Genomic DNA, 25,384 nt, shown 5'->3' with positions numbered 1-25,384 from the left:
TGAGGTTTAGAGAGGTCATTGCTTGTGTGTGGTCATGGGGTTGGTAAGTAGCAGAACTGGGATTTGTACCAAGGTCTTTGTTATCCAGAGCCTGACTCTTAACCACTAAGAGCTTTTTTATTTGTTTATTATCCTTTCTTTTATTTGAAACTCGAATGTTTATCTAATTGTTTTCAGTCTTTGCTGTATTCAGTCACCCTGAAAAATAAAAATAAAAAACTCTGAGAATGTTTAAGGGTATTCCTAAAACATACTAACAATCAGCGACTCCAAATGGTTCGTTAAATGAGTTTGGTTGCTTTCAGTTCTTGTAGTTAGATTTGAAAGGAAACTGTAAAATTTCCATGACCTCACCTCTGTGCATTTTTGAGGCCCGGTTAATTAGTATTTTGTAAAAGTTCTTTAAAGGGTTTATTTATAAACTTGTTAAGGAACTTGACTGGAACATCACATATTTGATTTTAGGATTGTTTTACAATTTTAAGTGTCAAAGCAGTCCAAGTTTAACAGAAATAACATACCAAATTGTTAATATTTTTCTTTGCTTTTTTTTTTTTTAACCTCTCCTTTTAGAGGAGCAGGAGCCTACACTAATCTTTGCATTGTTGATAGAAAAAAAAGCAAGGAAGTTTCTTTTTGTGGAGAGAGGAAACGGCTGTTAGTTCGGGACTTTATCCATATTAGGTATAAACTAAATATAGAAGTGTAATCCAGGAGTGAAGTCACATCTATAAAGTTTCTTAAGCAGAGCTAATGAGATCAGCCAGTGCTTTTGGATCTGAGGTTTTTTGTTTGTTTGTTTCTTTTTTTTTTAACTTTTGGCTCACTTAAAAGGCTACCAAACTGTTTAGTCGTATGGTCTGTCTTCCTTTGTCCTTTAAAGAAAAACCAAACCATTTACAAGGAATCTTTTCTTTAAAACAAACATACACACACAAATTCTTTCTATATAAAGAATAGTTGCTTATCCCCTTTTTGAGGGAGGTTGTAAATATGTTGATTTCTTTAGTTTCTTGATCCTGTTGTCATTTTCCTATCCCCAGTTCTTCTCTCTCTTTTTTTTTTTTTAAGGTGGTTTTATCCTTAAGTCTTTTTCACATGTATTTTTACTGTGAGACTAGACTCTTGTTGTCTTTTGTAAGATTGGTATTTTCTTGGTTTATTCAGTTTTTAAGCATTAAGTCAGATCTCACTGTGGTCAGTTGGTAATAAGACTCTTCTGGGGGGGTTGTTCATAGATATTGTAGAACAGAATGAAGGAATAAATCTGTTTCTGGCCAAAGCACATGTTCTCAAATAAGGACTCTTAAAAGCCCCAAAAACATTCTTACTGACAATAACTGTTTTCAGCTTTTGAGCTCCTTTGAGAGCTCTTTGCAAGCATGCAGAGCATTGAGGCACTTAGGAATGTGCTATGTTTCTGAAGAGAAGAACCATATACCTTTATGGCATATTTTATTATAACTATTTTGGAGTACACCCAACTCTGTAAAAAGTTTATCTTAACATATAATTTCAAGGGTTTTAGTTCATGAAAATAAATGCCTTCCAAGGTTTTAGCACTTTCTCTGAATTTGTTCCTCCCTCAGCAGGGCGAATCCTTCCCACTCTGTCTGGAGCTTTGTGCATTTGCCTATTCTGCCATTCATCTGAATCATTTCTCATCCTCTCTTTGTTTCAGGCCCAAGTGTGAATTCCAGGAGATCAGGGATCAGGGACTATTTTCTTCATCTTTTATATTTTCCACCCAACACAATCTCGTCATATAGTAGAAAGCTCACTAATTGAGTAAATGTCTTTTGGAGTTTTGGGGCACATTGGTATGTGAAGTCTGGGGACGGATGCATGTAAGAGAGTTTTAAGTCTGTTTTTGGTGTTGGGTTCTGTATTGCCTCATAGTAAAATACCAGAGATAAAAATAGTCTTCAGTTATTGAACTTGAGACATGTAATTTGGGTTTTATGTCTAGTGCTCACTAGATAGCCATTGATCTAAACTTAATAACAGATGGGTTTAGAGGTCTAGAATCTTCAAATTACATAACTGGAAGACCAGGTTCAAATTGTTGTTCTCATCTGTAAAGTGGGTGTGTTTCTTAGAACTAATGTCCAATCTAGTCCAGATTTATTTTATGTACCAGAGTAGCCTTAGTCTTGGATATTTTGGGTCCAGACAGAAAATTGAGACTTGTAATTTCAAAGTCAGATCCAGATAATTAAATTCTCATAATTAGATGCAGTTTATTGGAAAACAAATACAAATGGAAGTAATAAAAATTCTCAGTGATAATGAGGGCAGTTTGTCAGAGAAATGAAGAATATTTCGAAAGTGAATTCCTTGATGAAAAATATATTTTATTTTCCAAATGAACTACCTGAAAGATAAAGGAAAGATTTTGTTTGTGTGTCTAAAATAAGACAGATACAGAACTATTTATTCTAGGTTAGAATTTACTTTTTTCATATTTAAGGCACCTGTGCATTGAAATGGCAAGTAAGAATTTCAGTAATAAATATGCTATCTTGTACTGTTCAGATATTTGAAATTTATTTTAGACCAGCTAAGAAGATAGACAAGAATTCTAATGTTAATTTTTCACAGCTGCAGTACATTGTCGAGTATATTATTAAAAAAAATATTTTGTAATATATTTTAATGAAAAATTTAAACATAGATAATCCAAAATAAAATACCAGAGAAAAATTCATTCTTTCATATATTTATTGACTGCTAATGTTTTATGTTAAAATTCTGTAGCATTTTTATGACTGCAGTTTTTCATTGTTCATTGTTATCATTATTAATCCACTGTTCTTAGTTATTTACAGGTCCAAAATTTACCTATTAAACAGTACTGTAATGTGTGTCTTTATAGCTAATTTTCTGTGCATAACCATATCATGTAATTCGGTTTTTAAAGTTGCTCACATATCTTGTTTATCCTCTGAATTCTTTATTTTTATTTTGTTTACCTAAAGTGTAATCTCTTAAAAAAGAACTTCCTGGAGAATTTAGATTTTTTTTTATAAAGGGAGAAATTGGATTTTTGATCCTATTGCTGAGCTCTTAGTGGAATTTCTAGGTCTGGGAACTTGTTGATAAAGAGAAATACCTCTCATCCACTAAAATCAGGTAGCTGCTGTAAACACAGATTGGGGAGGAAGTTTTCTTTCATCCCAGGTCTCTTTCTGAGTCTCATTTATACTACAGCATGTATATTTTTAAACTACCCTTAGGGAAAGTGGCTGCTGGGTTTTGACTTGCATAAGAATTTCACCTCCCCCGCCACACTGTATTTGTCTTTGGCTAATAAAGGAAGACTCTGGAAGTTAGTGAATTTATATTTGGTTAGAAGATGTTTAAAAGAATGAGTCTTAGTGGAAAAGTTGGAGATACATTTTTTGTATGTGACCAAAGTGAAAATAACTAATTGTAAAGGACACATTTTTTTTTTTTTTTAGTAATATAATTAAGATTTATTTATTTTAGAGAGAACGTGCTGGGGGGAGGGGAGAGGAGCAGACTCCCTGCTGGGTGCATGCTGATGTGGGTCTTGATCTCACAACCCTGAAATCATGACCTGAGCCGAAATCAAAAGTAATCACCTGAGCCACCCAGGCGCCCTGAGCATATACTTCTTTTATGTTCTTGAGCATAGTTATAATAACTGCTTGAAAGTCCTTACCTGCAAATTACAGAGTTTGGGTCAGCATAAGGTGTATTTCCTTGATTATTTTTTATCTTGAGAATGGGTTGTGTTTTCCTCTCTCTTCCTGTGGGGAATACTTTTGGATTGTATTCTGGATATTGTGAATGACAAGTTGTAGAAACTTTGGATTTTGTTGTTCTTCTGAGGAATATTGATTTTGCTACCTTTTTTTTTTTTTTTTTTTTTAAAGCAGATAATTAAGTCAGCTGAACTCAAACTGCAGAACTCTCTCCCCTGTGGTGGTGGCAGCTCAGATTTCAGTTCAGTTCTTTCAGCTGTCTTGCTTGGAGTCTGTACTGTGCATGTGTATTGTCAGGGATCAGCTAGAGATTTGGGCAGAGTTTTATTCAGATTTTAGGGCTTCTGTCTTTGGCTCTCTTTTTTACAGTCTTCTACCTTATTTTCCAGTGGCGATGGTTGCTCTGAATGCTGTTCTTGAAGCCAGTAGAACTCTGAATTTTCCATTGGAGTTTTAGCTGCCCTGCATGGCATGAGGTTAAAAGATAAAAATTGGGGAAACTTGTCCAGCGTATTTCCCTTTTTCCAAATGTCAGTTCCCCTTCAACATCTGCCTGCTTTTGTTTACTCTTCAGTGCTGTCAAGTGGTTGCTTTGGTCTAGAAGTTATTCTTGTGATGGGGGCAGAGGGTTGATCTATGGGAACTTTTTGCCATACTAGAAGCCTCAAATTGTTCATTTATTTTTACTTTTTTAAAAAGGTTTTAAAGTAAGTTCTACACCCACTGTGGGGCCCAAACTCACAACCCTGAGATCAAGAGTCATATATTCAACCAACTGAGCCAGCCAGGTGACCCTCTAATTGTTTTTTTAAAGTTAACTTTATTATTTTAGAATGGTTTCAGATTTATAGGAAAATTGCAAAGATAGTACAGAGAATTCTCAAACTGATTTTAAATGAAAGAAGTTTTTAAAGATTTTATTTATTTGAGAGAGCGAGTTGCGTGCGTGTGAGCGAGGACATGAGTGGGGAAGGGGGAGAGGGGAGAGGGACAAGCGGACTACCTGCTGAGTCCCAATTCCGGGACCCCAAGGTCATGACCTGAGCCAAAGGCAGATGCTTAACCAACTGAGCCACCCAGGCGCCCCTGAATGAAAATATTTCTAAAATATATTAATGGTTGCTTGACTTCTTAAAATGCTGAATTTAACTGCCCATTAATGCCAGCATTCTGATGAACTAGGTAATATGGCAATGGCCTGGGGAACTGTTGAGGTATGGAAGACGATTTTTGCCTTTCCGCTAAGTGGCCTCAGCTGTTACACTTTTTGTATCTAGATCTCTTCTCTGTGTGTGCATGCATGGGTGTGTGTGTGTGTGTGTGTGTGTGTGTGTGTGTGTGGTGTGTGTGCGCGCGTGCGCTTTATTTCTTCCTTTGCCAGCTTAGCTCTGTTGATGCAGCCCATTTCCTTTACTTTTCTGTTGTAATCTGTTGTAGTTTGGTAAGCCAAACTTGTTCAAGTTTGTTTGGAATAAGAATATATCATTTCTGAGAGCTTGAATGTTGAGTTGTTGAGTCCAGGTACACAACCTTTAGTACATGGTCTTGGTGTTGCTTGTTCAGAGGCTTTTTCTCTAGACATGTGCTGACCAATATGATAGCCACTAGCCATAGGTGGCTGCTGAGTGTTCGAAGTGTGTTTAGTTTGAACTGAGATGTACTATAAAATCTATAGCAGATTTCAAAGATTTAGTACAAAGAATGTAGTTATTTTTCATGTTGATTACATGTTGAAGTTATATTTTAGATATATAGAATTAAATATTTAAATTAATTTCACCTGTTTTTTACTTTTTTAAAACTATGCTACTAGAAAATTTGAAATAACGTTTGTAGATTACATTATATTGATTGTAGTTCAGGTAATTTATCTTACTTGGTAGTAATGTCCATATGAATGAGATGGTGGTTGTACCGTTAAATCATGAGATTAAACAGGTAAGATTCTAGTATCTCTTTCTCACCTTGGTGTAAGAAATTGTAGAAGTGCTTAATAGCATGGGCCTCAGACATCAGACTTCAGTTCTGCTACTCCTCAGTTGTGTGACCTAAGGCAAGTTACTGAAGCCTCTCAAAATCTGTTTCCTTATCTGAAATATGAGGAAAATAGTATCTAACTTCTTATGGTTATTGTGGGAATTAACATATGTAAAACATTTTCATAATAGTGCATATCAAGTGAGAAACTGGATTAAACAGTAGCTGTTAACTTGTTTCTAGGCCACTTTGGTGACATTTTCATTTGTTGTATTTGATTCCTATAGGGAGTAGAATCAAGGTTGATCCAGACAGAAAGAAGCGTTCTACTTTTGGTTATCTTTTTTTTTTCTTTCTTGTCATTCAGTATTTTTAATTATATATGGCATATAATTTGCTCTGGAGAGATAAGAAACTTTATTTCTCCTTAGGCTTTTGATGGGTGAATGTAAATTAAACATTCCAGCAGAACTTGTTTTTGTTACGGTTCTGTTGTGCTTAGATGGGAGTCTGGTCAGTATATCTGACACTTTATTTTAACAAATGATTCTAGCTGTGACATTTCAGATTTGATTTGAGTATAGATTAGAGCGTTTGTTTTCATTTTCAGCATATGCTTCAAATATGTAACAGAACGAAAGTATTCAATAGAATCTTTCTCGACTGTCATTCATTCCCTACTTTATTTAATAAGCTAGTCATTTTTGAGTGATTACTTTGCGTTCACCATTTTTTCAAGCAATATGAAGAATTCTTGAAGAATTTCTGTCATCTTTAAGCAGTTTAGTATCTTGGCAGTGGTTAGGGACAGGAATAAGATTGTCACGTGTAAACATTTTGAACATTTTCTCCTTTTGTAATTTTCTTTTTCTTTTTTTTTTTTTAAGATTTTATTTATTTAGGGGCGCCTGGGTGGCTCAGTCGTGAAGCGTCTGCCTTCGGCTCAGGTCATGATCCCAGGGTCCTGGGATCGAGCCCCACATCGGGCTCCCTGCTCGGCGGGAAGCCTGCTTCTCCCTCTCCCACTCCCCCTGCTTGTGTTCCTGCTCTCGCTGTGTCTCTCTCTGTCAAATAAATAAAATCTTAAAAAAAAATTATTTATTTATTTATTTATTTGAGAGAGAGAGAATGAGAGAGCACGAGAGGGAAGAGGGTCAGAGGGAGAAGCAGACTCCCCGCTGAGCAGGGAGCCCGATGCGGGACTCGATCCCGGGACTCCAGGATCATGACCTGAGCCGAAGGCAGTCGCTTAACCAACTGAGCCACCCAGGCGCCCTCCTTCTGTAATTTTCTTAATACCCCCTGCCAAAAAAAAAAAAAAAGGAGAAGCAAAACAGTACAGAGGTGTATAAAGTTAATACCACCGTCTCCACCTCTCCTAAAGTGTGTCGTGAGGTCAACAATGTCAGTTTTGGTTTGTAGCCTTTCACACTTAAATTTATTTTTAAGCCAAGCTGATAGTTGTACAGTTATCTCTTGAAGGGATTTCTCTGTTTTCCAGCAAAGTATAGGCACACCCCCACCCCCATCTTGAGGCTTTCTTCTACCCAGTTGCTCAAACCAGTAATCCTGGAGTTAATTGATTTCTTTCTTTCCTTCACTTTTTTTTTTTTAATTTATTTTGTTAATCACCATACATTAGTTTTTTTTTAAAGATTTTATTTATTTGAGAGAGAATGAGAGATAGAGAGCACGAGAGGGAAGAGGGTCAGAGGGAGAAGCAGACTCCCTGCTGAGCAGGGAGCCCGATGTGGGACTCGATCCCAGGACTCCAGGATCATGACCCGAGCCGAAGGCAGTCGCTTAACCAACTGAGCCACCCAGACGCCCTCTTTCCTTCACTTTTGACATGCAAATCCTCACATCCTCACAAGTCTTTAGGATTTTATCCTCCCAATTCAATTTAATCCATGCATTTCTTTCTAACTACGTTGCCTCGAATCCAAGCCACATTCCAAGTCTCCCAATGTACATTCTTTGCCAGCTCTATGTCCCCAGCCTGTTCTCCATATGGTAGCAAGTGTTATTTATTGTCTTAAAATGGAAGTTGGATTTTGCCCTCATATGCCCCTACCCTTCAGTGGTATCCCATTACCCCATTCTCTGGCATTTCCCCCAAGCTCAATGAAGTCGTGAAATTGTTCTCTACTTAGCACGTACTTTGTTACTGAGCACTTACCAGATGCTGGGCAGTGTTTTAAGAGATTGTCATATTTACTCATTTAATCTCCTAACTATGAAGTTAGGTAATCCCCATTTTACATATAAGGAAACAGAGTCCCAGAGAGGTTAAGTAGTGTACTGGTATCACACAGTAGGTTAGGTAGACTATCAAACCAGACACTCTGCTTCCACAGTCCTTGTTGCTAACCATTGTATTAGATAATTTCTTTCTGCGCAGTAGGCACTTGGTGAACATTTGTTAAATAAGCAAATAAATGTTCCCACTATAAACATAAAATTCAAACTCCTTAATTTGGTCTAGAAGATCTTTCATGATCTGGCCCCTGCCAATACCATTTCTTCTCATACTCACACTGGCTCCTGCACAGCTGACTTCTTCTCATTCTGTAGGTCTAAGAGATCCTTTATGACCATCTTATCTATAGTAGGTGCTCCTTATCCTTATTCTTAGTACTTTGTTTCCCTTTTGGCACTTACTACAGTATGTGGTTTTTTTTTGTTGTTGTTGTTGGGTTTTTTTTTTTTTGGTGTCATGATTTTTTAAAAATTTTTTATTGTTATGTTAATCACCATACATTACATCATTAGTTTTTGATGTAGTGTTCCATGATTCATTGTTTGTGCATAACACCCAGTGCTCTATGCATGTTGTTTTTTTTTTTTTAAAGATTTTATTTATTTAAGAGAGAGAGACAGAGATAGCGAGAGAGAGCACAGGTGGGGAGGAGAAGGAGAAGCAGGCTCCCAGCCGAGCAGGGAGCCTGACGCGGGGCTAGGTCACGCCCTGAGCCGAAGGCAGACGCTTAACCCACTGAGCCACCCAGGCACCCCAGTATACATTTTTAACTTGATATATTATCTGTTTGTTCCATACAAATCTAAATTTCAGGAGCCGTCAGGTCTTATCTGACTCATTCACAGTTGTTTCCCCAGTGCCAACTCCCAGTGCTTGGGAGATAGTAGGTCCTCAGTAAGTATGTGTTGCATGTGGAATAAATATTACCTGGGTTCTGGGCAAGGAGGTGTTCTTTCTGTGAGCTGTCCCATTAATGAGGAAGAGAGCTTATAGCTTGAACATCAGTGGCACGTGCTACCCAGCCCACTGAAATCCCAGAGCCAAGTCTAAATCGCAGCCTGTAGAAAATAGAATTAATAGTAAACAAACCAGAGCCCCGGAATGGCTATTATATCTCCTTTAGCTTATATCGAGAACTTTGTTTTTTCTTTCCTTACCATGTAAGTGTTTTTATTCTTCCTGCTACTCATAATTGGAGATAAATGGTGAGAATGTTTTGAATACTTATGATTGTGAAAAACAGAAAACTCTACCTCAAATTGTCTTTGACACCTAAGGAAACATATGTAATGAAAGAAGTATGGTAGGAGGTCTGGCTCCCTTCTTTGCGATGCTCTTGGCTCTTGGTGTTGGTTGCAGCCTCTGGCTTCCCTGTCAGGTTGGCCACAGCAGCCACAGGCCTCACATCCAAGGGTTTCCTCGTCTGGTGTCTTTGTCTTAAGAGCAAAGAGCAAAGACGAGGACTGGATCTAATCACCGGGTCTTGCTACTAATCACTGGCAAGAGTAATGGAACTATCATGACTGGCTTAGAATCAGTCAGGATTTATTCCTAGCTTTGGGGATTGGGTCATCATCCTCTGTGTCCCTTGGGGGATGGACAAACAGATGCCTCATCAAAAATGGGAGTTCTATCAGCCATAAAAAGTGGGAGAATGGGTGTTGGGCAGCCAACTCTCAGAGTTTGTTATAAGTGGCTTCTGTGGTTTGTTAGCTCTGTCCCAAGTTCACCTGAAGAACTAACTGAATTTTTGAGAAGCATTAATCAGGAAGATTTGACTTGTTTTGTTTTGTTTTGTTTTTCTGTACTGATAACCTGGAGCTCATTCTTTGTAACTCAGAGGCTTTCGTTGTTAGCAATGACTAGAAAGCTAATAAATACTAAGGCACCTGCAGCAGATGAGGTGCTATGGGAGGATAAAAAAAAATGTATGCCATCTCAATGAAGTTACAGACTAGCCCAGGAGATACAGTGCAGGGAACAGTAACGATTTAAGAGATCACAAGGCAACTCAATACTAATTGTTAAATCAGTGGCACAGGCTTGCTACTTCTTGAAGTTTGTAAGAGATGCAGAATCTTGAGCCCCACCCCAGATCTACTGAATCAGAAGCTGCATCGATCTTCTGATGATTTGTGTTGACATCTGAGTCTGAGAAGCCAGAGTTCTAAGTCGAGAGGACAGGTAACTGGTTTGGGCCAGAGTGATCTAGAACGGTTTCATAGAGGTGAGGCTTGAGCTTCACTTGAAGGGCAGGTGCAGCAGTGGGTGTTTTTGTGGAAGATAATGTGATTTGAGTCACAAAAGTGTCCAGGTTCATGTGGCCTTGTTGTACAGGACAAATGGGAGGGGATAATGGAATCATGGTATAGGGTCCTCTAGAACATGGGTAGGAAGTCATCTTGGGAGAGGAGAAGTGAGAACTTTTGCAAAGACCTCATTTTTATAGACTATTGTACCTATTTACAGGCTTTTTATTTTAAGTTAAACTATTGGCTATATTAGGTAATTGAATCATAATTTGGTCATTTACTAATGGAAACAGAACTAGCCTGAGAAGCTATTGGAAAATGAATTCTGTTTGACATTCGACAGGTGTAATTATCCATAGTTGTAGGTGGACGAAGCTTAAAAAAGAGCTGTATCACTAAACCGTGACATTTGGCTAAGGCAGTGAGCTAAATTGTGTATTTCAGTGATTTCCTCCAACAGCCCTCAAGTAACTTTGAATCTTGATGACTTTAGTAATAACTATAAATTTTAGAAGGTTATTTTATATGGTTAAGCATGATAAACTTTGTCTTACACTTTTAGTTCCTCCCTCCCACATTTAAAAATGTGCATAGTACAAATATCAAAAAGTGTGAAAGGGTATACTTGAGAATAAAATAAAGCAAAAATACATATTTTTGAATAGTTTTGAATAATTCCTCAATTTGGTGATTTAGACTAAAGCAAGAGAACATCAAGTCCCCTGTTAAAAGCTGAATTACCAACTCAGAGGAGGAGCCATGGCAAGCCCATAAAACTGAAACTCACAAAATCATGATTTATTGGGGGATGTTTATGACACTTTAAATGTTAAAGTGTTATTTCAATTGTTGGGAAATGTGGGGTTTTTTTGTTTTTTTTTGTAAAGATTTTCTTATTTATTTGACATAGAGAGAGCAGGAGAGCACAAGCAGTGGGAGCAGCAGAGGGAGAGGGAGAAGCAGGCCCCCTGTCGAGCAGGGAAGCCCGAAGCAGGGCTCGATCCCAGGACCCTGGGATCCTGACCTGAGCCGAAGGTAGTCACTTAACCAACTGAGCCACCCAGGCGCCCCTGTTTGTTTTTTGTTTTTTGTTTTTTTTTAAAGATTTTATTTATTTATTTGACAGAGCACAAGTAGGTAGAGCGGCAGGCAGAGGGAGAGGGTGGAGCAAGCTCTCTGATGAGCAGGGAGCATGATGCGGGGCTCGATCCCAGGATCCCGGGATCATGACCTAAGCCGAAGGCAGCTGCCTACGGACTGAGCCACCCAGGCGCCCCTGGGTTTTTTTTTTTTTTTTTTTTAAGATTTTATTTATTTCTAAGTAATCTCTACACCCAACATGGGGCTCAAACTCAGAACCCGAGATTAAGAGTCGCATGCTTCACCGACTGAGCCAGCCAGGAGCCCCAGATGGGGGATGTATTTTGAGTTACACTGTATCCTATATTGATTTTCATTTTTAGTGTGTTCTCATATTCCTAAATTATTCAGATTCAATTTTATAGAACATAGGTAATACAAAGGTAGGAGCCATGTCTTTTCTTATTCATCACTAGATCTCCAGTATTTAGTGTAGGTAGATCCTCCCATTGTTGATGGATGATTAAGAAATAAAAAATTTTAATTTAAAAAGATTGATTTTTATCTGTCCTTGGGGATAATATAAAAATGGTACAGTAAAAATGAATTATAGTTATAAACTGTTAGTACAGAAGTGGCAACTAGATGAATAATTTAAAAACTAATTCGGAAATAATTTTACACTTTCAAGTTGCAGGAATAAGAACAGTACAAAGACCATCCTTTACCCAGTTTACCTATCAACATGTTACCCATTTGCTTTATTATTTGCTCCTTTTCTTGAAGTTGCATACACTGTATTCCCTGAGAGTAGGAATATATATCTTGTATCACAACATTATAGTTAATCAGCTTCTGTAACGCAGTCTCCAACCCCCCACCCCCTTGCCCCAGACCACCCCCGTTTCCAGAAGAGAAAACTAAAAGTCAAAACGGTTAAGTGGGGCGCCTGGGTGGCTCAGTTGGTTGAGCGACTGCCTTCGGCTCGGGTCGTGATCCTGGGGTCCCGGGATCGAGTCCCGCATCGGGCTCCCTGCTCGGCAGGGAGTCTGCTTCTCCCTCTGACCCTCTTCCCTCTCATGCTGTCTGTCTCTCATTCTCTCTCTCTCTTGGATAAATAAATAAAATCTTTAAAAAAAAAAAAAACGGTTAAGTGACTTACCCAAATGTAAAGTTCTATAGCTTCTAAGTGGAAAACCCAGGCTGTTTTTCAAGTCAGGTATTGGTCCATGTCCCTAAGAAGAATCTTTTTTTTTTCTCCTGACAAGTCACATCATTTAGTAATATAGTAATTAAAATTTGCAATTGTTCTTTTAAACCAGATACAGCAATCCCACAGAATAAAGGACTTGATCTATAGAGGACTCTGTGTCACCATAATGTCCTTAACATTATACTTGACTGTAGGATAAGCCCTTAGAATTATTATTGTTACATTGTTTTGCTTCTGCTTCTTGGTTTGTATAAATAAGAATGTTCTTCAGTTTGAGTGTCTAGGTGTTTTTGTTTTGTTTTGTTTTTAGATTTTCATTTGAGAGAGCAAGAGAGAGAATGCAAGCTTGGGTGGGGGGTAGGAGGGGCAGAGGGAGAAGGAGAGAAGTAGACTTCCCACTGACCGTGGAGCCTAACGTGGGGCTCAATCCAAAGACCCTCAGATCACGACCTGAGCCTAAACTAAGAGTCCATCCCTTAGCCAACGGCTTAACTGACTGAGCCACCCAGGCGCCCTTGAGTGTTTAGGTTTTTGAGGGCTTTTAGGTTGCCTTGGTTTTGGTCTTGATATATCCTACTTTGAGGACGGATAGAGTGGTATTCCTTTAAAGTATGAGAGGAGGCTGCTATTTACCAAAACTGCGTTTAACAAATGGTGACCAGGTTGCTGGTCTACAAAGAGCAGAGTCCAGAAGGCATCATGAGGAATTAAAACTCAAAGTCTAACCGTGGAGTAAACTTCTTTCCAGTCTTTATTTTTGGCATGTTTTTCCTCTGTGTCAGTATTTACCAGAATGTGGTCTGCTCACCAAATGCATCAGAATTAGAATTGCTTAAAGTGCTTGTTAAAAATTGCAGATTCCTGGACCCCACCAAAGACATACTGAATCCAAATGTCCGGAGGTGAGGCCTGGTAATCTGTATTTTATTTATTATTATTTTTTTTCTTTTTTAAAGATTTATTTGAGAGAGAGCGAGAGAGAGAGAGAGAGAGTGTGTGTGTGTGCAGGGCGAGGGGGAGAGGGAGCCCGATGAGGGGCTAGATCCCAGGACCCAGGGATCATGACCTGAGCTGAAGGCAGAGGCTTAATTGAGCCACCCAGGCGCCCCTGTGACTTTTGTTTTACATCATTTTCATATGTTTGGGGTGCGAAGGCTTTTGTTTGCTTGCCTTTTTTTTTTTTAATTTTATTTTATTATGTTACATACATACATTACATCATTAGTTTTTTAAAATTTTTATTGTTATGTTAATCACCATATATTACATCATTAGTTTTTGATGTAGTGTTCCATGATTCATTGTTTGCATATAACACCCAGTGCTCCATTCAGTACGTGCCCTCTTTAATACCCATCACCTGGCTAACCCATCCCCCTGCCCCCCTCCCCTCTAGAACCCTCAGTTTGTTTCTTAGAGTCCATAGTCTTTCATGGTTCATCTCCCCCTCCAAATCTGCCCCCCTTCATTTTTCCCTTCCTACTATCTTCTTCTTCTTCTTCTTCTTTTTTTAAACATATATTGTATTATTTGTTTCAGAGGTACAGGTCTGTGATTCATCAGTCTTGCACAATTCACAGTGCTCACCATAGCACATACCCTCCCCAATGTCTATCACCCAGCCACCCCAGCCCTCCCACCCCCCCACCCCCCCACTCCAGCAACACTCAGTTTGTTTCCTGAGATTAAGAATTCCTCATTATCAGTGAGACCATATGATACATGTCTTTCTCTGATTGACTTATTTCGCTTAGCATAATACCCTCTAGTTCCATCCACATTGTTGCAAATTGCTTGCCTTTTTTTTTTAAACGAAAGATTCATGTGCATAGTACAAATATCAAAAAGTGTGAAAGGGTATACAGTGAACAACTCCCTCCTATCCCCTTGGTTTTAGACCATTGTGCTGTTCTAAGCCCTTGGATTTGTTAACTCCTTCAGTTCCCCTCAACAGCCCAACTAGGTAGGTCATCTTATTGTTTCCATTTTGTGGAAGAGGAAAACTGGCCCAGAGAGGTTGAATCACTTTTTCTCAAAGTCACACAGCTAGGAAGTGGGATGTTCTGTGAGTGTGGCTTTGCTGAGTCAGAGAATATAAGGATGAAGTAGGTGAGTACATGTGAAGAGCTTGTTTGGGGATAGTAGAGAGTTCCTTTTCAGTAAGGTAAATGTTTTATGTGGAACTCGAACAGCGTAGCCTGGAGTTTCATCTAACCCTGGTAGTTGGGTATCTTCATGTAATTTCACACGAATCTGTTCTTCCCTAAATTGCATAGGACCTAACCTGGAGAGTAGACTTCAGGGCTTGGTGATCCTGAACAAGAAGATGGTAGCATCTTAGGTCTTTCCCATGCCCTGCCATTGGCTGTGTTTTATTTACGTCACCAGAGCTTGGGATATAGTAATCGTTCCGTCATGTATCCTTTGGCTTTATTTGTGGAATTATTCCTCCACAGTTCTTTCCCCTTTCTTATTTTCTGGAAGAATAAAGGAACTAGGGAGTCTAATGACTAAGTGCTTGAACTGAAGAACCTATTGTTAGGCCTTGAGTTCTGTGCATGAAGCATCTTTAAAGTCAAGTAACATTTACTAATTCTTACCATATGCCAGGAACTGTATGTACCCCAACTGATTTGACCCCCTAATAGTGTGGCGTAGGAAAGTTTCACAGATGTTAAGTAATTTACTAAAGATTACACAGCTAATAAGTAGTGAGGTCAGGATTCAAATCCATATATTTTTGCTTCTAAACCTTGTTGTTTCCTTCATGCTCTGCAGACCCCGTAGAAGGATGAGAGCTTATTAAACCTTAGGACTCTAAATCTTGGTTCTAGCATGTGGTCAGGAAAAGCTCTGAAGAAATGAATAATAGAAACCCGATGACTTTGCCCGTTTATCATGTTGTTTTGAGACTTTTTAGGTTAATCTAAGTCAAAGCAAGCCATTTTGTGTATTCAGACAGCTAAGTTAGATAGAAGCCACACTAAAGGTAAATGAAGCCTTAAAAAGTTTTTTTTGTTTTGTTTTTGTTTTAAGATTTTATTTATTTATTTGACAGAGAGAGAGAACACAAGTAGGCAGAGTGGCAGGCAGAGAGAGAGGGAGAAGCAGCCTCCCCACTGAGCAGAGAGCCCTACGCAGGGCTCGATCCCAGGATCCTGGGATCATGACCTGAGCCAAAGGCAGATGCTTAACCGACTGAGCCACCCAGGCGCCCTGAAGCCTTAAAAGTTTTTAAGTTTATTCTTTTGGCAGCATGTTGTATGCATTCCCTAGAAAATGTGTCAAGGAAAATAATTTAATGGTCAGGAGCACATTTTTACCTTCAGATCCCAGGCTTGTCTTTCTTACCCTAGTCACCATCACCCCCACCCCCATTCCCTTAAACACAAATAGAGAGGAATGAAGTTCAAGCTCACCTTCTTGGGTGTTTTAAAATGACTATTCTAGCAACTGATTAAACTAGATTTTCTAAGTGAGCCATTCCTTAACCTTGAATTAGTAAAACATTAAAATATTTATGGCATCTACCAGTGACCCCTATTCAGCAATGTAGGAGTTAATCTGGCAGTTTCTGATTAAATACTGGTATTAGGCAATTGAAGAATTACAACAGAGGCCTGAAGGGAGAAGGGTGAGGAATAATGAGTGTGTAAGAGAAACCCCAGATAGCAAGTTAAACAAAACTTACCCCTTTTATAAGAACAAAACCCAAAGGAATGGGAAGATTCATCCTTTATCTGGAAATTGGTGATTATTTCTGTGTCAGTGGGATTCTTCAAGTTTTTGCTTTATTTGAGTTTTCTAATTTTGGGGAAAACATTATGGGCATGTATGTTTTTTGTATACTATGAAATCATAATATTAGAACTATATTTCCCAAGTTAAAATCTTTTCTAGTATGTGTATATTTATACTTGTAATTTGTGCCTATATATTTAAAACAGCTTTATTGAGATATGATTCATATATCATACAATGCATCCATTTAAAGTGTGCAGTTCAGTGGTTTTTAGTACATTCACAAAGTTGTACAGCAATCACCACAATCCAATTTTAGAACATTTTTAGTGCTCCAGAAAAAAATCACTGTACTCATTAGCAGTCATTCCTCAACCCTTTTTCCTTCCTGCCCCACAAAAGCCCTAGGTAGGTAACTACTAATCTACTTTATGTCACTATGGATTTGCCTATTTTGGACATTTCATATAAATGGAATCATATACTCTGTGGTTTTTTTTTTTGTGATTGGCTCCTTTCATTTAGCATAATTTTTCAAAATTCATCTGACTTCTGGCATATATCAAAATACCTCATTGCTTTTTATTGTTGAATACTATTCCACTGTATGGATATACCACATTTTCTACACTTTTAATTTTGCTTTCTAAGTTTAATACTTCTGAGAGACTTCTGCTTCTGGGAAGGCAGAGTAGATGAGTTCCTTGGGTTTTTTGCCCTGGTCTATCCCAGACTCAGAGCTAGAGGAGCTGGCAGCTGGAAACACCAACAGGTGCAGACAGGGCTCTAAGAGAAGTCCACTATCGCTGTAGCCAGAGGACCAGGAAAGGGGCAGCCGAGGCTTAAGACAGAAGACTCAGGCAGTAGCTGCTCTGCTTCAAACACCACAGGGAAGAACTGACAATACTCTTACCCATGCCAGCAAAGGCCACACGGTTAGCCCAGCCTTCCACCCTCCGGCGGTGGTCTGTAATTAACAGATCCTTTATCGGCGCTGGGCGGTCGTCAGTGGTTTGCTGTTACAAACGGTGCTTCAGTGTTCCTCTCTCTTGTGTCTTTGGGCATCTGTATCGAAGTTTCTACAGAATAAATTTATACATAGGAAATTGTTGGATGAATAGCATAAATGAAGCCTTCAAAAATAACTGTTAGATGGATGACCTCAATATATGGAAATATATAGGAAGTGGGGTATTTTCAGTCTACTTTTTCTCTGTGCAGAGTGGGTCGTTTCTGTTCTGTCTTCCAATTCAGGGATTCTTTCCTCTGTTCCTTCCATTTGGCAGTTTGGCTGTTGAGCTCATCCTCTGAGCTTTTTTTTTTTTTGTTATTTTATGTTTTAGTTATAAAATTTCCTTCTGGTTCTTTACATATTCTGTTTCTTTGTCTATATTCTCACGTTTCAAGCTGTTCATAATTGCTCACTGAAGCACTTTTATCATGGCTGCTTTAAAATCTTTGTCAGTAGATTCTAACAGCTCTGTCATCCTGATGGCGACATTATTGCCTCTTTTCATTCAGTTTGATATGGCTCTCAGTATGACAAGTGAGTTTTGGCTGAAACTTGGACATTTTCGTATTGTGTTATGAGACTCTGGATCTTGTTTAAGCTTTGTTTAAACTTCTCTAACACTCAAATAAGGCTTCTCTGATGCTGCTCTGGAGGAGGGTGGGAGGGGAGAAGGGCAACGACCTTGCCTTGTTGCAGCCACACAGAGAATGAGTAGCTACAGTGGCCTCCGGAATCCCCTGGGTGGCTCCTCATTTCTGCTAGGCGGGGCTTGGGGGTTCTAGTTCCCTGTTGTAGTCTCTGCTGACATCACCTCCAGTTGCTCGTGAGCGTCCTGACTACTGTATACCGGGCCTCCTCTGACCGCCCGCCCCCCCCCCCCGCCGGACGGGGGGGAGGAATAGGGCCTCCTTTTCCTGGCTGGCAGGGTAGAAAGCCCTGGCTCTCTCCTTGGCCCTGTTGGACACCATTCTGGCAGGCACATGACAGCCTCTGGAGGGTTGATTGCATTAAATTGAGAATAAAATAAGGTAGATCACAAAAAAGTTGTATATCGTGTGATCACATTTTTAAAAGAGAAAAGTAGTATGTACACAGAAAATAAAAATCTAGAAGATTAGGGGCGCCTGGGTGGCTCAGTCATTGGGCGTCTGCCTTCGGCTCGGGTAGTGATCCCGGGGTCCTGGGATCGAGCCCCGCATCGGGCTCCCTGCTCCGCGGGAAGACTGCCTCTCCCTCTCCCACTCCCTCTGCTTGTGTTCCCTCTCTCGCTGTGTCTCTGTCAAATAAATGAATAAAATATTAAAAATCTAGAAGATTAAGCAACTAGCGAATGGTTCAAAGGTAAGGGAACTCTGACCTGCAGGGTTTCAGTTTTTAATTACTTTTAAAATAATGAGTGTACTGTTAGAAGCAGTAAAAAGCAAAGTTCTTTTTTTTTCTTAAAGGTATACTTTTCTTTTTTTTTTTTTAAAGATTTTATTTATTTATTTGAGAGAGAGAGAATGAGAGATAGAGAGCATGAGAGGGAAGAGGGTCAGAGGGTCAGAGGGTCAGAGGGAGAAGCAGACTCCCCGCTGAGCAGGGAGCCCGAAGCGGGACTCGATCCCGGGACTCCAGGATCATGACCTGAGCCGAAGGCAGTCGCTTAACCAACTGAGCCACCCAGGCGCCCAAAGGTATACTTTTCTTAGACGCTATGGTTAGATATACCTATGTGTTAATTTTTGTTATAATAAAAAACTGGGTGTAGAATAAAGGTACCCTGATTTTCAGTGTGTAATGCTTTCCACTATACCAGAACATCCTCCTCAGTGGATTGTACCAGTAGGTTATGTTCAGTATAGTTCATACTGAAGAGCATGCTTTTGATCCTTTACCTTGAGTGGAATTTTATTGAAATGTTGAAATGGAACTTTATTATTACAACATGCATTAAAAGAGGAAGTTTTTGACTTACGACTTTTAGAGATCCGAATTTTTCCAGTTTCACTACACTTGATGAAAACATTATCTGGTTATTAGCTCTCAATCTTCTCATGCTATTAAAAGTTCAGAAAAACTTGTACTTGGCAATGTTTCTTGCTTGAATTGTCATGAGTTTTGGAAGTAGTTGATTAAAATAGCAGTTCTTCAGATCTGTCTTGAAGATTACACATACTTTTATTTGGGTGTGCATAAAAGAATAGTTTTATAAGGAGTATGAGATGTGTAATAAGCTTCAGATATGCCTGAGAGAGTACCTTGGTAAAGTTTGCTAGAAAATTATAGGCAAGGGAGGTGGAAGGAGAGGGGGCATTTGCATCCTGACTAGGTCTTCCGGCAGCATCCCTGTCCCAAGATTCTCCGTCTGAACTCCAGCATACGCTCTGCAGCCCGTCGTTGGAAGTTGTGGTGTGGTATTTTTGATCTGTAGCCAGTTGCTGTTTATCTCCAGCTTGCCTTGGGTTTAATGTCTTTCCAAGTGCCTATATGTAACATCTTTATTACAAATTCTTTACCAATATAATTATTTTAACACTGCTATGACAGGCATCTTGGGAAATTATGGCTCATTTTATAGATTAAACGAGTGGAATAGGACAAAGTGAGTCAGACTTGTTCTTTGTCTACCAGACTTCACTGCTTTCTCAGTAAGGCTGAGATTTGGTAGACGTTTTCTTGTTGTTATATTTCTGCTGCTAAGCATGTTAATACTGGGAGGGGAAAACAAAACAAGAATGATAGTAAAATTTTAGTATCTAAGGCCACAGCCTTGTGTAAAAATATTAATCATCAAGCTATATAGAAAGATATATCTTAACTTTTTATTATCTGTGGTAAACTCACCTCCATGTTATCTGTGTTCTGTAGGTGTTGGGATGGCCAGCATCTTCAAAAAAGCAACCTTGAGTACTGGTTTGTTACATTGTATCGTAGGATGACTTAATACTATGAACTGACTTGCACTTTGAAGAAGGACTGTCATCCTGAACTTCCCACACCAGTGTCTTTCAGTGTGTTGAGCAGATGTTTTGCTTTGTGATCTCCTTGGTCGCCTAAAACAAAATGAGGATTCCTGGGCCCCACCCAGGAATTCTTTTGAATCAGAATCTCTGGATATAGGCCCAGAAATCCTCATTTAAAATGTTTATTTAGGTTATTCTTAATCACCTTAAAGTTTAAGAACTAGGCCTTCTTTAGGAAGTCAAGTTTGTGCAAGTTGCAGTACTAGAAATTAATACGATTCACTCTGGCTACAATTCTGTGTATGTTTTGTTTCTGATAAAGAACGATTTAAAAAGCAAAAAACGACTTCAGTTGTAACTCTCTCGTGCTGTCTGATTAGGGTAGGGTTCTGGGATCCTCCTTTTATGCCCATTTATTTTGTTAGTTGTGTTATGCTTAATCAGGTAACTGCTTTTATTTATTTTTTTTTACTTCACCCTATTTCCCCATTAGTTTAGGAATCAGTAACTTTTCTAATGTAGCATCTTACCGAAATGGTTTCTGAATGTTTTGAGAGTTACTTTAGGATAATAAACAGAACTTGAGCCATGCGTCTCTGAATGAGCTGTTGAAAGTTATTTCTGGCTTTCTCCACAGACTTTGTGGTGAAGAAGGCTGTGTTGCTCCCTAGCAAGTGTCAGAATGTTCTCTTCCAGCATGCTGGCTTTCTTGCCCCCACTCCTGTTCTTTGCTTCCCCTGTCCCTCCTTTGTGAACTGGGGGTGTACCTGAGAGGAGTAAAGATTTGTCCCACCCTGATTTCTTGGAAAATTCTACCTCACCGTTGAGCTCGGGGAGGTCGTCAGCTGCTCCATTCATATTAAGTAGGATTACAGATAGCTTTTATAAAGATATCTTGTTATTTTCTTGCTCCTTGAAGGAATGTGTACAGGATATGGGATTTTCATAATGAATTTTTTTTTTTTTTAATGAGTGGGGGTTGGGGATTATTTAACTCTTTGGAGATAGATACACCTGCAAGTTTCCCCCTTTATGTTTTTTTTTTTTTTAAAGATTTTATTTATTTATTTGAGAGAGAGAGAAACAGCATGAGAGGGGAGAGGGTCAGAGGGAGAAGCAGGCTCCCCGCTGAGCCGGGAGCCCGATGTGGGACTCGATCTCGGGACTCCGGGATCATGACCTGAGCCGAAGGCAGTCGCTTAACCAACTGAGCCACCCAGGCGCCCCCCTTTATGTTGCCTTATAAAGAATACTGTCTCATAGAACAAGAAATTACTTAATATTTAATAAAATTAATTAAAAGCAAATAAAAAAATTCAGTGGAATTAGTCACATTTTAAGCACTCATTAGCCATATGTCACAAATGACTACTGTATTTGGACAGTGGTAATACAGATCGTTTCTACCACTGCAGAAAGTTCTATAGGACAGTGCTGTAGTAGACTGGCCATTTTTAAGAAGAGAGGGGGGCAAATGAAAGCAGAGTAAGAGACCTGAGTTTCCACCCTCCCTTCTACAGTGCAACTTTTCCTGTTTTCTTGAGCTGTTGATTAGAAATCAGAAATTGGTCTATCATTTTGAGTATCACCACTTTGACCCTGTTCTTCAATGTTGATTTCTCTTTCCCAGGCTGGCAGTGATGGTGAAAGCATAGGAAATTGCCCCTTTTCCCAGAGGCTCTTCATGATTCTTTGGCTCAAAGGAGTTGTATTTAGTGTCACAACTGTGGATCTGAAGAGGTAAGACTTTGTTGCAGTTTGAAATCAACTTAAGTTGAGTATATACTGTTTTCAGTTTGAATCTCTCCCCATTCCTCACTTTGCATGCGTATGTTCTCTAAAGGAAATAAATATATTTATTAAATTTCAGCTGATTTGTGGACAAATTTAACTTGTATAAGTATTATGGATAACTCACAGTGTCAGTAAATTGCATTTACTGGCCACTCAGTATTTTTAAAAACTTACTGTATGTTTACCTTTAATTTCAAGAGCAGCACCAGGAGCTAAATTTTAGTGTGGATGCAGGGACATTTTTGACTTTCCGGGGTAAACGTGGAGCTTTACTTTACTTTCTAAGCGGACAACTTCTTGGTTTAAAATGTACTAAACACGCGGTGTATGTAGTCTGGATCCTTAAAAACAAGAGTGGGATTTTAGGAGGATGAATACTGCTGTGGTCTATTTCATTTATTCTACTTTTCAGGGAATAATAGGAATTTCCTGTAATACGATTTTAACCATATTTGGTTAAATATGATTGTAAGATAAGAGGGATTATCCGTGGCCCTGTGATTGTTCTTGCTAGTTGAAGAGTGTTTCTCACTTTCCATAGAACAAAGTGGAGAGGGCTGAGAAGAGCCCTGATAAATAGTAAGCTCCTTTGACTCAGGAGCTTCTGTTTTTCCTTAGCAAACAGGTTTGAGGTGAAGAACATTCATACTTAGGGAAAAAGAAGAGAATTAATCAAGGGTTAAGAACAGTTATACTAACAAAATCTAGGATTAGGCAGTGGAAAGGTATGCCTCTTGACACAAAGGCGACAACATGGTTTGTTGCTTATTTTTTTTTTAAAGATTTTATTTATTTATTTGAGAGAGAGAGAATGAGATCGAGAGAGAGAGCATGAGAGGGGGGAGGGTCAGAGGGAGAAGCAGACTCCCTGCTGAGCAGGGAGCCCGATGCGGGACTCGATCCTGGGACTCCAGGATCATGACCTGAGCCGAAGGCAGTCGCTTAACCAACTGAGCCACCCAGGCGCCCTTTGTTGCTTATTTTTTTAAGCATGTCAGTCACGAACAGGATCGAGGAGAAATTGGTTGGGCTGTCACATGATGGGTGGCGGAATTCATGTGTGCTATCCCTCCCGGCATCACCAAGTGAGAGTTATCTGGGAGCTGTCATTCCGTTCCCAGTTCTCGGCTGGCATTCCCTTGTTCTGTCTGTTCCTTAAACTTTCTTCTTTACTTACTGCTAGTGCACTTATTTGAGACTGTAGAGACTTAAGGTTTATTTATTGAAAATAAGCTGTGAAGTCTTCCAGGAACCCCTTTAGTTATGTATATGAATGCAGAGGTAAACCTCTGGGGATGGTGAGAGTTCAAACTGCAGGCTCTTCCAAAGGTACGCCTACCTCATTTTAGACAGAGCTGCCATAAGAATGAAGTAATTCATGCAGTTACCCTTCTATTACTGTTTTTTTTCCCTACATGCGCTCAAAAAGGAAGTTTCTCAATGTAACCTAAAAATAGACCATGCTGCCAGGCACACACCCTAACCGTGTCTTAAAATACACGGATTTCTCCTATTCCATTTTTGGCTTTGAGCGAGCGAGTTGACTGCCACGCTTTGAGAAAGCCTTCTTTGAGCAGCTCGACACAGTGCTTGATTGTGGTTCATACAGTGATAGTGCCGTGAATGAGGGGGATCTGGTTCAGGAAAGGAAGTGAACTCAGAATGGCTGTTTCACTTTTCCTGTACAAGCTCCTGAAGATATTATTCCTGTAAGTTGGTTGATATTTGAGGACTTGTATATGTTTAAGAGTAATATACCCTACATGTAAAAAGTGACACATGGGAGGCAGGATGAAAGATTCAGGGCTTCCTAGTTAGTCAGTATCACCATCCAAAGAAGATGTCTGTTTATTTTCTAGGGCTTTGTGTAAAATCAACAGAGAGCACTTAAAATTGGAGCCAATAGTAGTTTTCTTTAGAAATCTTAGGTCTATGGTACATCTAAAACATGCTTCTTGAGGGCCATTAAAGGTGTAGAAGAGTAGTACATGATAATGAATCCCCTCCACCCCCAGGCCCTGGTCATCAGCTTCCCCCTCACAGATACCACTGCATTTAGGTTTGGTCTTTATCCTTCCGGACCTTTTCTATGAATTTAGACACTTATAGTCTTGAGTAAGATTTCAAGAGAGTGAACATGGGCTCAATAAAACGTTGAAAGATAACGTTGTCACGGAGGAGTAAAACACTCCGTAGTAAAAAGTACTTTTCATAATCTTAACTTTAAAACTTTAGATATGACTGTTTTTATAAAACTGTGGGGGAGGAAGTGCCTCTAGTGCTTATTTTCTTGCTTTTCCTGGTAATTGCTAATTCCTTGCTGAAGAGGACTGATTCGTAGAACCAACCGGTGGAGAGCAATAAGACTCGATTGTGAACTATTTAGAGGCCCACTGTGTGCTCTGAGGAAATTGTTGTTACATGACATTTCATCCATACGAACAAGCTGGTTTCTAGTTCTGGCACCTTGTGACACGCTCTCTTTGAGTCTCAGCTGGTGTTAATGACTCTGCTGGTGGTATTCATGTGCCCCTGTGAGGCTTGGAACAGTCTCCCATTGCCTGCCTGTCAGTGCTGCCTTAATGCTTTGGTGGGAGTCATTTCTAAACCTCATTTTCTGTTCATGATGCAGTTGTATTACAGAACTGGTAGATTAAAAAAAAAAAAAAAGTGCCCGGGCTTCAGAAGGAACCACCATTTAAGCAAAATCTTCGGGTAAATCTAAATGAAAATATTAAAATTTGGGGCATATTTAAAAATGTTATCACATGTCATCAAATGGGGAGCAGTGGATTAGGGAAAGAGCCCTGGTTCTGTGTGGAGAGAGCCCTGTCACTGGTTTCCCTAGGACATTGGGCAAGACGCCTCATCTTTGGAGGTCAGTTACCTCGTTTTTAAATTCACGAAAAAGGAAGGAAAACATTAACATTTCTTCTTTTTCATTGTCTACTATGTGCCAAACACTGTTGGAGGTACTTTTTTACTACTCATCAAACCATTTTCCGACCTTTTGTTGAATAGAATTCATTGTTTTATATCATACTTCCTGGCTGACAGGTTTGGGCAATGGTGAAAATCTTTGAAGACTTCTGCTACCTTCATTATGCCCGGAAATTTCTAAATCAGTGATCAGCATCTTTAGAGCACAGATAAGCCTGAGAGGCAGGCAAAGGGGAGAGAAGCAATAAAGTGTGACAACAGTCGTCCCCCGGCCCCCTGTCTTTCTCTTTGTCTCTATTTCTCAGACTCCCCCCACCCCCCCACACCCACCCCTGAGACGCTGACTTGGATGTAGCTGAGTGTCACATACTTGTTAGGTAAGCTTTTTTAGTTTTGAGAAGTGATAAGTTTAAGAAATTAGCTTTTTATTGTAAAAGCAGTG

At 39.4% G+C, this 25,384-nt stretch overlaps 1 protein-coding gene across 1 annotated transcript in view; it reads left to right on the top strand.

Moving 5' to 3' along the window:
* CLIC4 (chloride intracellular channel 4) overlaps positions 1-25,384 on the top strand; it is a 71,400-nt gene that overhangs the window by 15,233 nt on the left and 30,783 nt on the right. Inside the window, exon 2 of the mRNA XM_025856439.2 lies at positions 21,839-21,948. Within this exon, the coding sequence (XP_025712224.1) occupies positions 21,839-21,948 (110 nt within the window). The remainder of the gene's footprint in view (positions 1-21,838; positions 21,949-25,384) is intronic.

Source organism: Callorhinus ursinus, unplaced genomic scaffold (genome assembly GCF_003265705.2).
Source record: "Callorhinus ursinus isolate GAN/ISIS: 27379988/994484 unplaced genomic scaffold, GSC_fseal_2.0 scaffold18, whole genome shotgun sequence".
NCBI lineage: Eukaryota > Metazoa > Chordata > Mammalia > Carnivora > Otariidae > Callorhinus > Callorhinus ursinus.
The sequence above is the reverse complement of the archived record's forward strand: the minus strand, read 5'-3'. Positions and strand labels throughout refer to the sequence as shown.